At 47.2% G+C, this 14,117-nt stretch overlaps 1 protein-coding gene across 4 annotated transcripts in view; it reads right to left on the bottom strand.

The window, feature by feature from the left end:
• PDPR (pyruvate dehydrogenase phosphatase regulatory subunit) overlaps nt 1–14,117 on the bottom strand; it is a 38,285-nt gene that overhangs the window by 6,995 nt on the left and 17,173 nt on the right. For 2 of the 4 annotated variants that reach the window (XM_059667464.1, XM_059667462.1), the window contains 10 exons: nt 13,544–13,661; nt 12,715–12,864; nt 10,907–11,099; nt 9,693–9,817; nt 5,388–5,543; nt 5,088–5,221; nt 4,588–4,736; nt 4,030–4,142; nt 2,466–2,560; nt 425–514 (listed from right to left, as the gene is read on the bottom strand). In XM_059667464.1, coding sequence (XP_059523447.1) covers nt 425–514; nt 2,466–2,560; nt 4,030–4,142; nt 4,588–4,736; nt 5,088–5,221; nt 5,388–5,543; nt 9,693–9,817; nt 10,907–11,099; nt 12,715–12,864; nt 13,544–13,661 — 1,323 coding nt within the window. The remainder of the gene's footprint in view (nt 1–424; nt 515–2,465; nt 2,561–4,029; nt 4,143–4,587; nt 4,737–5,087; nt 5,222–5,387; nt 5,544–9,692; nt 9,818–10,906; nt 11,100–12,714; nt 12,865–13,543; nt 13,662–14,117) is intronic. The other 2 variants (XM_059667463.1, XM_059667466.1) reach the window with 2 other exon arrangements.

A 14,117-nucleotide genomic window follows, 5' to 3' on the forward strand; every position in this document is an offset into this window, starting at 1 on the left:
TGGATCCCCAATGTGGGGCACACAGGAGGCAGCCGATCGATGATTCTCATCATTGATGTTTCTAACTCTCTCCCTTCCTCTGAAATCAATAAAAAATATATGTATTAAAAAAAAAAAGATGAACAGTATGCTTCTGTGGGTCTATAGAGGGTTAAAAATATGTCTTTGAACTTCCAAATTTACAAAAATTTCTGACATGACAAAAAACTAAGATCACATAGTAGAAACTGGTCAAATGGAACTGAATACTTTGGGGGTTTTTTTAAACCACGTGCACATATCTATTTTTTTTAAAAGTAAATACCTTAGTTAAACAGGCTAAAATGTCTTTAACGCAGCCTCTTCAATTACCAGGCACAACAGACTCTAACCCTGCCAGTGCTCAGCAGGTGTGGGACACCAGCACACCTTCCCTGCTTCTCACCTCTATGGGGATGTAAAGCATAAAGCCCGGCTCTCCCGTGTGAGTCATGCTCATCACCCGGATCCCGTTGGCATAGCCCACACTCATCTCCTGTGGAAACAAAGGGAGATAGTCAGCGTCAAAACTCCAAGGGAAGTGGATGGTGTCTGAGGCCAACCCCTCTCCTTAGCTCTGCACCCTTTGACCCTAAAAGACATGTGACTGAAAGACTTCCATCCTCAAAATGATCCGCTTTCAGGTCTCCAGGTCATTAGGGATGGAACAAAGCCTTTACAATGTCTTTTCTTTGAATATCACCAATATCAGGAGTGCTAGCCAAGCTGCTGATGGAAGTGGAGGCAAAGTCTTGACAAAGAGGAAACATTACTTTTGGCAAAGTCCCGCTAAAGATTTGTTTTAGGTGCACAGGGAGCAATGAAGACCAGGCAGTCTCCTCCGGGGCACTCGGAAGACAGTCCTAGGCACCTGCCCACAAAGGATGATGTCTGGTGCCCAGAGAACAAGGTTCACCTGTCATCCTGGGGTCTGATGTTCAGAACGTGTTCACAGCAGCTCCGTTACCTCTGTCTCAATTCCTGTTCCTGTGAAGGAAAGTGCTAAGTCCCAGGTGGCACTAAAGCAAACTTTCCACAGGAAGTCGGGCATCACATGGTGCTCTGCAGGCACACACGGATGCATCACTCATCAAGAAGCAAAAACATGCCCTGACTGGTTTGGCTCAGTGGATGGAGTGTCGGCCTGCGGACTGAGGGGTCCCGGGTTCAGTTCCAGTCAAGGGCATGTACCTTGGTTGCAGGCACATCCCCAGTGGGGGGTATGCAGGAGGCAGCTGATCGATGTTTCTCTCTCATCGATGTTTCTAACTCTCTATCCTTCTCCCTCTCTGTAAAAAAATCAATAAAATATATTTTTTAAAAAAACAAAGACAACCCTAGCCAGTTTTGCTCAGTGGGTAGAGCGTTGGCCTGCAGACTGAAGGGTCCTGGGTTCGATTCCGGTCAAAGGCATATGCCAGGGTTGCTGGCTCAATCCCCAGTGGGGGGCATGCAGAAGGCAGCTGATCAGTGATTCTCATCATTGATGTTTCTATCTCTCCCTCTCTGAAATCAACAAAATTTTTAAAAAGAAGCAAAGACACTGTGAAGGAGTTAGTAATGGCTGACTGAGTTTTCTGTGGCTTTCACTCTGCCGCGGAGGAAAAGGAGAACTAAAATCAATTAGTAGGCGGGTCCCAATTTCGGTTTGAACATCGAAGAGCCCCCTTCAATAACTGTCCCCATGCTGCTTGTTACTGGTTGACAAAAACATCTCTCCATTTGGACCGCAAATCAACCACTTCGAGAGTACGCAGTTATTTCTTTTTTATTCAGTTACAATGTGTTTCACTCAGCTATAGTTGCCAAGTATAAGAAAGAACCTTACATAAGTTGTTTAGGGATTCACCTACACCAGTGGTCGGCAAACTGCAGCTCGCGAGCCACATGCGGCTCTTTGGCCCCTTGAGTGTGGCTCTTCCACAAAATACCGACTTCTGTGCATGGGCCACGAAGTTTCAATCGCACTGTACATACGTACCTGGACGTGGTATTTTGTGGAAGAGCCACACTCAAGGGGCCAAAGAGCCGCACGTGGCTCGCGAGCCATAGTTTGCCGACCACTGACCTACACCATTTATTACCTGAAGATGCCACATACACAGAAGCTGCTCTGCCTCTGGGAATGGGAGAGAGGAAGAGCTACTGGAGAGAAGGGACCTAACCCTGACCGGCGTTTTATTATCCTATTATGTAGAATCTGCTGTTATAGAAAGCAGTAAATATTTAGAACTGATATTCAGAGAAGTTAAATCCACTTCAAATATATCCTAATGCTTATTAAATAAGGAGAACTTGAAGGGGAAAAATAAAGAATTTATTCTGTCATTTTATTAATAAGTCAGCACATTTTGTGGGCGTTACTGCCAGAGTAAGAACATGCAATTGCCATCTCTTAAAAAGATATTCCCTGCCCATTCAAAAACTAGAACCTTACTGGCACCCACCTTGCAAAAGAGGCTTGGGAAGTGGTCTGGAGTTATCGGGGCATAGGACAACTCGGACAGCACATCCACAGCTCGAGGACCAATCAGGTTGAGGGCTAAACAGAAAAGAACAAGCGATGTCTGGCCGCTCCAGGTAAACAGCTGAGCCAATGGGAAAGGTCTGTTGTGGACTTGCTCACCTATAACCAGGCCTGGCTGGCAAGACCACAAGAACATCCCTTTGTTTAGGCGATGCAAGGTGCACCTGATTCTGACAGATACACCTCTCCCGACAGGCCTGCTAAATGCAGCTACTGACTGCTGGCAGAACTAACGGGAGTGTTTCCTCTTCCTAGGGAGACAGGAAGGCAACATTCCATAGCCTCCTTTGCAGTCAGATGGGACCGTGAGACCAAGTCCCGGCTGGACATACTCTCCTGCATACTTCCCATTCCCCTCATCTTCCCAGTGTGGCTACGTGATGGGAAAAGCCCCAATCCCAAATCGGGACCAGGAGGAGAGCTGCCCTCCTGGATCTGTCAGTTTGTGACAGCAGCCTGTGCTAAGTACACTTTATCTTCATTCAGCCATAAAACAACTCTAGTTCAACAAGATTCTGTAGTTTGCCAATCTGGTAGCAAGAGTTTGTAATATTTGCTGCTACAATGAATTGTGAAAGAGGGCCTGCTAGAATGAAGGGCAGGAGTAGGTTAAGTAGGGGGAGGGAGGAATTACACCTAAAATGGTGGGATGGCATTAGAGGAGGGCTGCTCCCCTGACTGAACCACTGAGACCATCAGGAAATTTAAGTCATCCTTAAAAATTATTTACTCATTGCCCAGCCAGTGTGGCTCAGTGGTTGAGCATCGACCTATAAACCACGAGGTCAGGGTTCAATTCCCAGTTAGGGCACGTGCCTGGGTTTCAGGCTCAATCCCCAGTAGGGGGCATGCAAGAGGCAGCCGATCAAAGATTCTCTCCCTCTCCCTTCCTCACGCTGAAATCAATAAAAACATATTTTAAAAAATTATTCACTCATTTTAAAAAAAGCTAAGGAAAATTTTTGAGGAAAATAATACTTAGATAATAAATATAAAAATGCTTTAAAATTACTTACTCTAGAAAACAAGAGAAAATAAAAATTATCTACTCATTCACTCATCAAATATTCACATTCCTAACATGCTGGCTGCAGGGGACATAGTGAGCAAAACAGTAACTGAAGAACTCATTCCACATTTTCCTTAAAAAACACAGGAAGTGCCCTAGCTGGTTTGGCTCAGTGGATGGAGCGTCGGCCTGCAGACTGAAGGGTCCCAGGTTCGATTCCGGCCAACGGCACATGCCTGGGTTGCGGGCTCGATTCCCAGTAGGGGATATGCAGGAGGCAGCCAATCAATGATTCTCATCATTGATTTTTCTCTCTCTCTCTCCCTCTCCCTTCCTCTCTAAAATCAATAAAATGTTAAAAAAAAAAAAAACACAGGAGGTATCAGAGACCAATTTTCTATAACCAGCGAGCCTCTTCCGCTTCTAATCCTGACAAATCTTGATCAGCTCCCCTGGGGGACCCGGAGAGAAGTACCTGTGTATTTCCAGGTGACGTCCTCCAGGAGCAGGTTGCTGTCTAGCTGCATGTGCTTCTTAAGCCAGGCCCAACTGTGGACCTGCTGGTCGGTTGGAGAAATCATGAAGAAACTGAAAGTGAGACCCACAAGCAATCAAAACCAGGCAGCAGAGAAGAGGATCAGGAAGCAATCAAGTTCTGAGCTAGTGTCAAAGCAGTGGGTAAAATACTGGCCAACGAGCTCTTAGCCTCCAGAGGGCCAGGAGCACGGAACTTGAGGATACACCATGTAAGGACAAGCGAAGGCTGACTTCTGTCACTATACAGACTTACTAATACAAGGTAAGACGTCTCCTCCCAGTAGGGTAACTAATTTTCACATCGAGTTTTGCATAACCTGGTGAGTTTTTTTTTCAGGTGATTTTTTTGTCCTGGATTACTAATGGACTGGCCATGAGGTAGTGAGGTGTTCAGTCCTTGGTATGATTCAGGTTTCCTGGGGGAGCTGGGAGCTCTGCTCTGCCGCAGTACCTGGGGCCCAGTGCCGGAGGGAGCCAGCGCGGCAGCTGACCTCACCTGCGCTTGTTCAGGCGTGCTATGCTGCAGTCATTTTCATATCCTCCGCCCTCATTGAGCATGCCAGTATGCACGATGTGGCCCACGGGCACGTCAAGGTCATTGGAGAAGAGGTACTGCAGACTTTCTAATGCCTGATCTCCAGTGGACTGCAGAGTTAAGACAAAGCAGAGAGAGCACAAGAACGTTTGGCTGGTAACACGGCCTCATGAGCAATGTGACTTGCTACGAAAATTCAGTTAGCCAGGACTCCTGCAACAGTATTTGCAGATTTATGCCACTGTAGGAAGCACCAGAGAAAGCTAGCTGTTGATTCTAATGATAAATGGGCCTCTGTAAGCAGATTAAAAACCAGAAACAAAGAGCTACAAATTCAGAAAAATGTAATAAAGATATGATATTAAAATATACCAGAGTTCTTACAGAGTCAGTTTTAAAGAGACAGATGAAAAAAGGAGGCACCGTTTCCTAGTCCGTTATATTGGTTTCCAATTACTTACTGTTATTTCAAACTTTGTGAAAGAAGACATGTCAATGACACATACGGCTTCCTTACAGCACTTGACTTCAGACTCCACAATGTCAAACCAGTCCGGCTTATAGAAAGTCTTGCTCTGCTCCAAAGCCAGGAGGTCTGTAGACCAGAAAAACAAAAGATTTATACTGGGGAGTCTCCTGTATAGTTAGGTTTTTATTACTTATTCTCCCAGGAACACATTCTAGCCATATACATTTAAAAATAAATTATATTAATTCTTAAAAGCAAAAAAGTGAACAAAAATGAGAATGTGCCTCTTTACCCTTGTCTGGTGGCACAAAGTACTTTGGCCTCTCAAATCCATGCTTTTCCATCCACCTGGCTCCTTGTGCGTCCAGCCGGTCATAGAGAGGGGATGTGCGTAACTGCCTCCCTGTCTGGAAGTCCCAACGAGGAACCTTTAACTCATACAGCAGAGCTAGAACAGATGAGAACAGTCCATGGAAGCCCAAGCCACTGAGCTGCGTGCAGATTACCCACTAGTCCAGCCTTGGGCCCGTTTGAAATGAATAAAACTAAAAAAAAAAAAAGACCGTACCCTTTTATGTAATGATGTTTACTTTGAATTTATATTAGTTCACACCAACACTCCATCCATGCTTTTGTTCCGGCCCTCCGGTCCAGTTTAAGAACCCACTGTGGCCCTCGAGTCAAAAAGTTTGCCCACCCCTGCACTAGACTCTGGAGTTGCTCCCATTCAGAAGAGCATCCTTTCCAGGCTAATGTAGCGTAACTTGCCAAACGGCACCCAGTAGAACAGGCATGCTCCAGGAGAAAGAAGAATACTGCAAGAGCTGGTGTCACCCCTTCATAGTTATACAGCTGTGAGTCACATGACAACTCTGCATCCCTGTTTGCAATTATGGTTCCAAATTCGTAGGTAGAAACAATGGGAGACGGGTCATAGATCTAAACTCTGCTAAGCTCTGTGGGAGAGATGAAGGAGATAGCAAAGGTCACAGGTGGTTACAAAGTGTGAAAAATGGCCCTTGACTCTTTACATTACAGGGCCTGTGCTGTGGGATCTCAGACCCAACACAGACCTTTCCTCGGCCATTTCTGAAGTGAAAGGGCACACAGCACACCTGATTTGGTAGCTCTGAAACCTGGCAGCTTGCACAGTATTGTCCCAGCGACAAGCTAGGGTCAGAGTTCAATTTTCCCAATGTCCAATCTGCAACAGCAACGAGTAACAATAGCCAGAAAGAGTGTGACCTCTAGTCCCTTCCAAAGAGACCTGACCTCACACCATTCCACACAGGAGGTACCTTGGGGTACTGGGGGAGGTTGGGAAACTAAAAATCAGGAAACTAAAACCCTGGTTTTCTTATATTGTGACAACTTGCCCATCTCTGGTATTTTAGGTTCTACTCTCCCCATTTTCTATCATGCCTGCAATTTCTATTTTATGAGAATCAGAAAATGCCATCTAACATGTCATGGCATCAAGGAGAAATTCAAGCTCTGTTATGATTTGCACAGGTTCTAAAGTAACTATGGATGGGAAACCTGGACTTACGATAGTTCAACATTTTAACCAAAATATTTGCTAAAAAGAAGGAAGCTTGGCAATTACACATACTGCTGCCAGGCCCCAAATCTCCCCCACATATGAGTTCTCTGCCACAGGTCATACAGGCGTTAAAGGTCACCAAATGCTCATGATGAATGGAACCACCAGCTGCTAAACCAGCAGTTCATTCTTTAAAAAAAAAAAAGTTTTTATTGATTTTAGATAGAGGGAAAAGGGAGAGAGAGAGAGTGAAAGAAACATCGATGTGAAAGAGAAACATTAATCGGCTGCCTCCTGCACATCCGCTACTGGGGATCAAGCCCACAACACAGGCACATGCCCTGACCCTTAATCAAACTGGCGACCTTCTGGTGCACAGGACAATGCTCAACCAACTGAGCCACACTCGCCAGGGTGAGCAGTTCATTCTTAATCAAGAACAATGGTCACAGCCAATGTAGAAACTCAGTCCTGAGCATAAATATGCCCCAAATATCTGTATCTATATATATCTATCTACACTAATAAAAGACAAACATGCAAATTGACCATACCTTCGCTACACCTTAAGCCACGCCCACCAGCCAATCAGAGCAACTATATGCAAATTAACCCAACCAAGATGGTGGCCAGCAGCCACGGAGCTGGAGTGAGCAGGAGGCTTGGTTGCCCCAATGATGGAGGAAGCCAAGCTTCCTGCCTGCCGCAGCAGGCTCTGAGCTCCACTCAAAGCAACAAAGTTTCAATTATAGAAAGTAAATAAACCCCAGATACCTGCTTTCAGCCGGCCATGGCCATGGAGCTGGAGCAAGCCGGTGGCTTGCGTTGCCCCTGGCAATGGAGGAAGCCAAGCTTCCCTTGCGCCCGCCCTGGCTGGCTCTGAGCTCCTCTCAAGGCTACAAAGTTTCAATTATAGAAGGTAAATACATCCCAGAAAAAAAAAAAAAAGAAAAAAAGGAGAGACTGGGAGCTTCTGTCGCCGGGGGGCTTGGCCAGCCTGAAAACGGCCCTCAGCCCCTCACCCAGACTGGCTGGGGACCCCCCACCCTAAAGGGGGTGTGGCCAGCCTGAAAACAGCCATCAGCCCCTCACCCAGGCTGGCCAAACCTCCATGGGGTGGGGGTCCCCACTGGGGAGGGCTTGACCAGCCTGTGAACAGCCATCAGTCCCTCACCCAGGCTGGCCAGGCACCCCAGTGGGGACCCCCACCCTGAAGAGGGTTTGGGCAGCCTGCAAACACCCATCAGCCCCTCACCCAGACTGGCCAGGCACCCCAGCAGGACCCCCACCCTGATCTGGGACACCCTTCAGAGCAAACCAGCCGGCCCCAACCCATGCACCAGGCCTCTATCCTATATAATAAAAGGGTAATATGCAAACTGACCCTAACAGCAGAACGACTGAGAATGACTGGTCACTACGACACACACTGACCCACCAGGGGGCAGATGCTCAATGCAGAAGCTGCCCCCTGGTGGTCAGTGCGCTCCCACAGTGGGAGCTCTGCTCAGCCACAAGCCAGGCTGCCGGCTGCCAGTACAGCGGTGGTGGTGGGAGCCTCTCCCGCCTCCTCAGTAGCACTAAGGCTGTCCGACTGCAGCTTAGGCCTGCTCCCCGCTGGCAAGTGGACATCCCCCGAGGGCTCCCGGGCTGCCAGAGGGATGTCTGATTGGGCCCAGGGAGCGGGCCTAAGCCAGCAGGTGGTCATCCCCTGAGGGGTCCCAGACTGCAAGAGGGCACAGGCCGGGCTGAGGGACCCCCGCTCCCCGAGTGCACAAATTTTTGTGCACTGGGCCTCTAGTATACTTATAAAAGCCTAAGCAACCTGCTGACCAGCCGACTGGCTGGTAGCTATGACGCACAATGACCACCAGGAGGCAGATACTCAACCCACAGGCATGAAAACATGGAACAGACTGATGAATCTCAGAGGGAAGGGGGAAGGAGGTAGGGCGGAAAGAGATTAACCGAAGATCTTACATGCATACTAGGCCTGGTGCACGTCCCTGGGTCTGGCCTGCGGGGATCAGGCTTAAACTGGCTCTCCGACATCCCTGAAGGGTCCCAGATTGAGAGAGAGTGCAGGCCAGGCTGAGAGACCCCACCAGTGCACGAATCTGTGCACCGAGCCTCTGGTTTAGACATATTTTGGCAAAGTCTGAAAATAGTTCCCCAGTGTAAGAAAAATGAAATTACAGCCCTAACCGCTTTGGCTCAGTGGATAGAGCGTCAGCCTGCAGACCGAAGGGTCCCGGGTTCAATTCTGGTCAAGGGCATGTACCTGGATTGCAGGCACATCCCCAGTGGGGGGTGTGCAGGAGGTAGCTAATCAATGTCTCTCATCGATGTTTCTAACTCTCTATCCCTCTCCCTTCCTCTCTGTAAAAAATTAATAAAAATATATTTAAAAAAAAGAAAAATGAAATTACAACCTGATTTGATTTAATTCCTAAATAAAAGCTAGAAAACAAATACAAGGAAGAGTACCTAGTGAAGTTAAAATGAAGAGCTGGATACTTCAAAGTTGGAGTGAAACAAGAACAAGGAGAAAGAGCAGTGACAAATGTTTTGTATGCACATGAGAAGTGGTTTTCTATCTTGCCAGAGTATCATGGATTAATGACAGAAGTCACTGAGAAGCTTGAAGCTTTGAGAATAAGTTGGCAAGTTCTCTGCATTAGAAAGCAAATCGTGATCCCAAAGACCAAGTGGGGAGCCGGAGCACTCACTCTGACATGGGCTTTCCAGGCGCAGTGGGAAGCAGGCACTGCTGGGAACATACTAGAAGCTGCTGCCCAGGACTGGCAGGAACTACCACCTGAAAGTCAGCCCACTGTCCTGCCCCCGAAGTAAAGAGGCACAAGATGCGAGAGAAAACGTTCCACAAACATCACAGGGACACCATGTCCCTGACACAAGCCTGAAACAATTAAACATCAGAAGCTCAGCTTGAAGCATTTACTGAAGAACTGAGGAAAACCTGCCCCCTGAATGACAGAAGAGGCACTAAAGAGACACCTGCAAGCAGATGCGACAGAATAAAGCTCCACTTACGCATGACTTCCATGACCCGGTGGCGCAGAAAGGTGCGGCTGCTCTGCAGGGCTCCGAAACGCTTCAGGTCTAGCTCCCAGACGTTTTCTGAGGGATAACCATGCACCATCCACTCAGCGAGGTACCTGTTGGGCGGGGGGGGGGGCAGTAGTAGTTGGGCCTCAGATGGGATACACTCAGTACTGTACCAGGAATCAAGAACCAACATGATCAAAGATCCTGTCTTGTCAGGGACTGGGTGAGCAATTCTGGGCAATTTCCTTAACTTTCTGGAAGAAACAAATATGGATCCATCTGCTGTTCTCACAAGACCACTATGAGGATTTTAGCTCTAAAGGTGATTCCCCAGAAGGTGTTTAAGACACAGGCACATCCAGGAAGCAGCATGACTGAGAGGTCTACAGATGTGCTGTAACTTATACATCCGTGTGTTTGTTCTTGTCTCTGTAAAACAGGTATATTATCTGAACACATCTCTGCTCCAAAGGTTTTTTATAACTCCACTTCCATAACTGTTTTCAGAACCATTCTACAAGTCACTCAAGAAAAATGGCCTCATTCATTTTTTTACAAGTTTTTAAATTGTGAATACACATAACATAAGCTGACCATCTTAACCACTTTCAAGTGTACTGTATACTAGTTCAGTGCCATCCGACATTCACATTATTGTGTAACCTTCACCACCTTCCATCTTCCCAAACTAAAACTCTTTATTAACCAATCACTCTCCATTCCCTGCCCCAGCCCCTGGCAACCAGCATTTTACTGTCTGTACCATCCATTATGAATTAGACTACTCTAAGTACCTCGCAGAGTGAACTACACAGGATCTGTCCTTTCATGACCAGCTTGTTAAATTTTTATTAGTATCAATTCAATAAAACTAGTGATACTCAGCATGATCATTGATCTCACTCACCACACTTGGATGTTCCCAAATTTAAATACACAAAGAACCCACATTTGTTACAGCTGAAAGCATTCACAGGATTCCCACCCCCAGGCTCAGTGACTAACTCCAAACTGGGCCAGAGACACTCTGCACATTTCAGGGACATGAGGAGAGCCTTCCACGGCAATTACTTTGACGGGGCTTTAAAATGACATGCGTCTTCCTATAACAACATACCAGATTAAATATATTATTTGCCATTTAACAAGTCATTCTAGAAAGAAGCCCAGTGAACTGAGTGTGAGTGACAAAGACTTACCTTCCAGCTCCTCCACCAAACGAAAGGCCAGCAGAGTTCATTCCTGCCAGGACAAAGTAGCCCTTAACCACAGGAGACTCGCCCATGATGCACCTCATGTCTGGTGTGAAGGTCTCGGGGCAATTGACCAACTTCATGATCTCCAGTGTCTCCAGGTCTGGCATCCTACGCAGCAGGGAGCTCAACAGGGGCTCTGAGCAATAAAAACAGCCAAACAGAGTCCTCAGCTTCAGGGAATTCAAACCTTCCAACTCCTCATACTTCCTAACTCCTCCCTCTCCTTTCATAAACTCTTTTGGAAGAGGTTTTCTAAGAACAGCAACGGGGCCATTTATCAGAGAGCAGAGCCCTTGCTGGAATTAGGGAACACACCTACGAGGTGCCCGGCATGCAGACTGACAAAGAAGATGCTCTGGGAAGGAGAGGAGCCATGGAAGAGCACACACGTTACAGATAAGGGTCTCGAAGGGCTCGGTGCTAAAGCTCTCACAGGGCGCCCGAGGGAGATGCAATGAAGGGCAGGTTCCCTACGCTGGCATGGCTGCAAGGACAGATGCTCAACCTGTTTAAAGGTGAGTCCATCATCTGGGAGCAGGCCAGTGGGGCAGTGGTCACCAACGACACCAGACTGTGGAGCTGGCTGGTAGGTAGATGGGGCTTGAAATTTTCTACTATAAAAAGTTTACTTTAAAAAAATCCATTAAGGCTAGAAAGGAAACTTCATTATAGATCCTTTCATATCTTTTATATTTGGAACCATGTGAATATATTAACTATTCAATAAATAAAATTAAACGTATTTTAAAATTGAGTATAGGACATTAACAAAGTAATTCTGCTTTCTAAAAATGTCTTTAATCTTCTATGAAATCCTAAGAAAAGGTTTCCTCCTAGCTTAAAATTTCAGCAGCAATTTTAGGTGAATAAGTAATAAGCCAAAGTCCACTAACCAAGAATAGTCTCCTGAATTTGCTACCAAGTAACTGTCCTGAGACCCAGCAAACTCTGTAGCCTGCCCTCTCTAACCTCCACACGGGGCTGTTACAAAGATCAAGTGAGATGCTGTTCTTGAAAATACTTTGAAAATAACATTTTAGATAAGTACAGGGCATTCTTATTACTATTAGAGGCCCGGTGCACAAAATTCATGCACGAGGCAGGGGCGGGTCCTCAGCCTGGCCTGCACCCTCTTGCAATCTGGGACCCTTCAGGGGATGTCTGACTGCTGGAACTGCTGGCTCCTAACCGCTGGCCTGACTGCCCCTAACCACTTGCCTGCCTGTCTGATCACACCTAACTCTCTGCCTGCCTGCCTGATTGCCTTTAACCCCTCTGCTTGCCTGCCTGATTGCCCCTAACCGCTTGCCTGCCTGCCTGATCGTCCCTAACTGCTCACCTGACTGCCTGATTGCCCCTAACAACTCTGCCTGCCTGCCTCATGCCCCTGCTTGCCTGCCTGCCTGATTGCCCCTAACTGCTTGCCTGCCTGCCTAATCGCCCCTAACTGCTTGCCTGCCTGCCTCATGCCCCTAACTGCTTGCCTGCCTGCCTGATCGCCCCTAAGTGCTCACCTGCCTGCCTGATCGCCCCTAACCACTCTACCTGCCTGCCTCATGCCCCTGCTTGCCTGCCTGTCTGCCTGATCGCCCCTAACCACTCTGCCTGCCTGCCTGCCTGATCGCCCCTAACCGCCTCTGCCTTGGCCCCCGCCACAGCGGCTTCGTCCGGAAGGAAGTCCAGAAGGTCATTTGGCTGTCTGGTCTAATTAGCATATTACACTTTTATTATTATAGATACAGTTCACACACCAAAGTGGTCCCAGTCTTCCTGTAGGTTGTGAATCTCCAGCTGGTTCTTGCCCTCAGTGAAAATTGGTTTCGGGGTTTTCTCAAAGCCCCCAGACAAGATGCCGCCCTGCCAGTTGCGAATATAAATCCTGCCATCTGCGTCCACAATATCTGAGGAGAGGAACAATAAGGGAGTGGGGAGTGGAAGAGAAGAGCAGGGGTTAGATATAAGCCAGCTTTCTAAATGGACAGAGAAACGCAAAGCAGAAACACCCGCTCGCTGTTGGCTTTGCTAATGAACACATCAGCTTTAAAATACCTTTCCAGGCCATCCGGGAGGTCTCCCCTCGCAGATTCACAATAGAGACTTTCTCTGATTACCCTTTACCCCATCAGTTACGTAGAAGCTTTGACTAGTCCTCACAACCAAACTACGTAACTGCCACTGTGCCACATAAAGCCTACGGAAAGGGGGCACTGCCGAGCCCACTGCAGGGATTCAGACCTTCAACGTGAAATCAGCCCTCTCCACAGCACTCGGGGTCACAGAATACCCTGAGTTTATAGCATTCAGGTCAAAAACTCCAGGCTATATTCCAAATATTGTCAATTTAGACCTCTGTCTGGGACTACAATTAGCTTGCAGAAAAACTGCTTAAGTAGAATGCCCGTTTGACCATCCTTTCATAAAGAGTTCTTAAAGAAAAGTCAGAACTGGGCCACCTCCCTGTAACATGCTCTAGAAAGGAAAAGCTCTTTCGGACACAGTCTGTCCTTCGCAGAGAGTCTTCTTTCAAAGGACAGAACAGTGGCAAGGAAACAAGATTAAAAACAAAGTGCAGGTCCTCACTTGGTGTGTTGCTCTGCAGAGGGGTCTCCAAGGGGCGAGTCAGGAGGTAGAAGTGTTCGCAGGCATGTAACGGGATACTAATCGGCTCCTCGTTGGACAGACCCAGCTCGTATGCCCACTACAAATGGACAGATTGATTGTGGGTGGAAGAGGAACAGAAAGACACATGAGCAAGTTCCGCCGCTTGAAAACAGTTTAATTTCAAGTGGCCTGTGTGCGCTCTTGCAACAATGTCAGTGAGGGAAGCCAAGACTCAGCCTGCTTTAGGTTAATTATTTGAATGGGGAACAACACTAGACATTTTAAGTCATAAAACTTACTTTTAGATCAAAAGAAGGCAGGTTTCCCATAGTAAAAGGAGCTCATGGGGAGCAAAGGAGGCCTTATAACGAAATGCCTGGCTTCAAGACAAACCCCAAGCACCATCATAAATGAGCTTCACAGAACGGGAAGTACCCCTAGGTCACCTTAAACTGTAGAGCGGACAGAAAGGACCAATTTGTCTTCAAAGCACAAGCAGCTTAGTGTTCTGGAAACTGAATCTATGCTCCTGACACAACAGAACAGCCTAATA

This window comes from Myotis daubentonii, chromosome 15, assembly GCF_963259705.1.
Source record: "Myotis daubentonii chromosome 15, mMyoDau2.1, whole genome shotgun sequence".
NCBI classification, from domain to species: Eukaryota; Metazoa; Chordata; class Mammalia; order Chiroptera; family Vespertilionidae; genus Myotis; species Myotis daubentonii.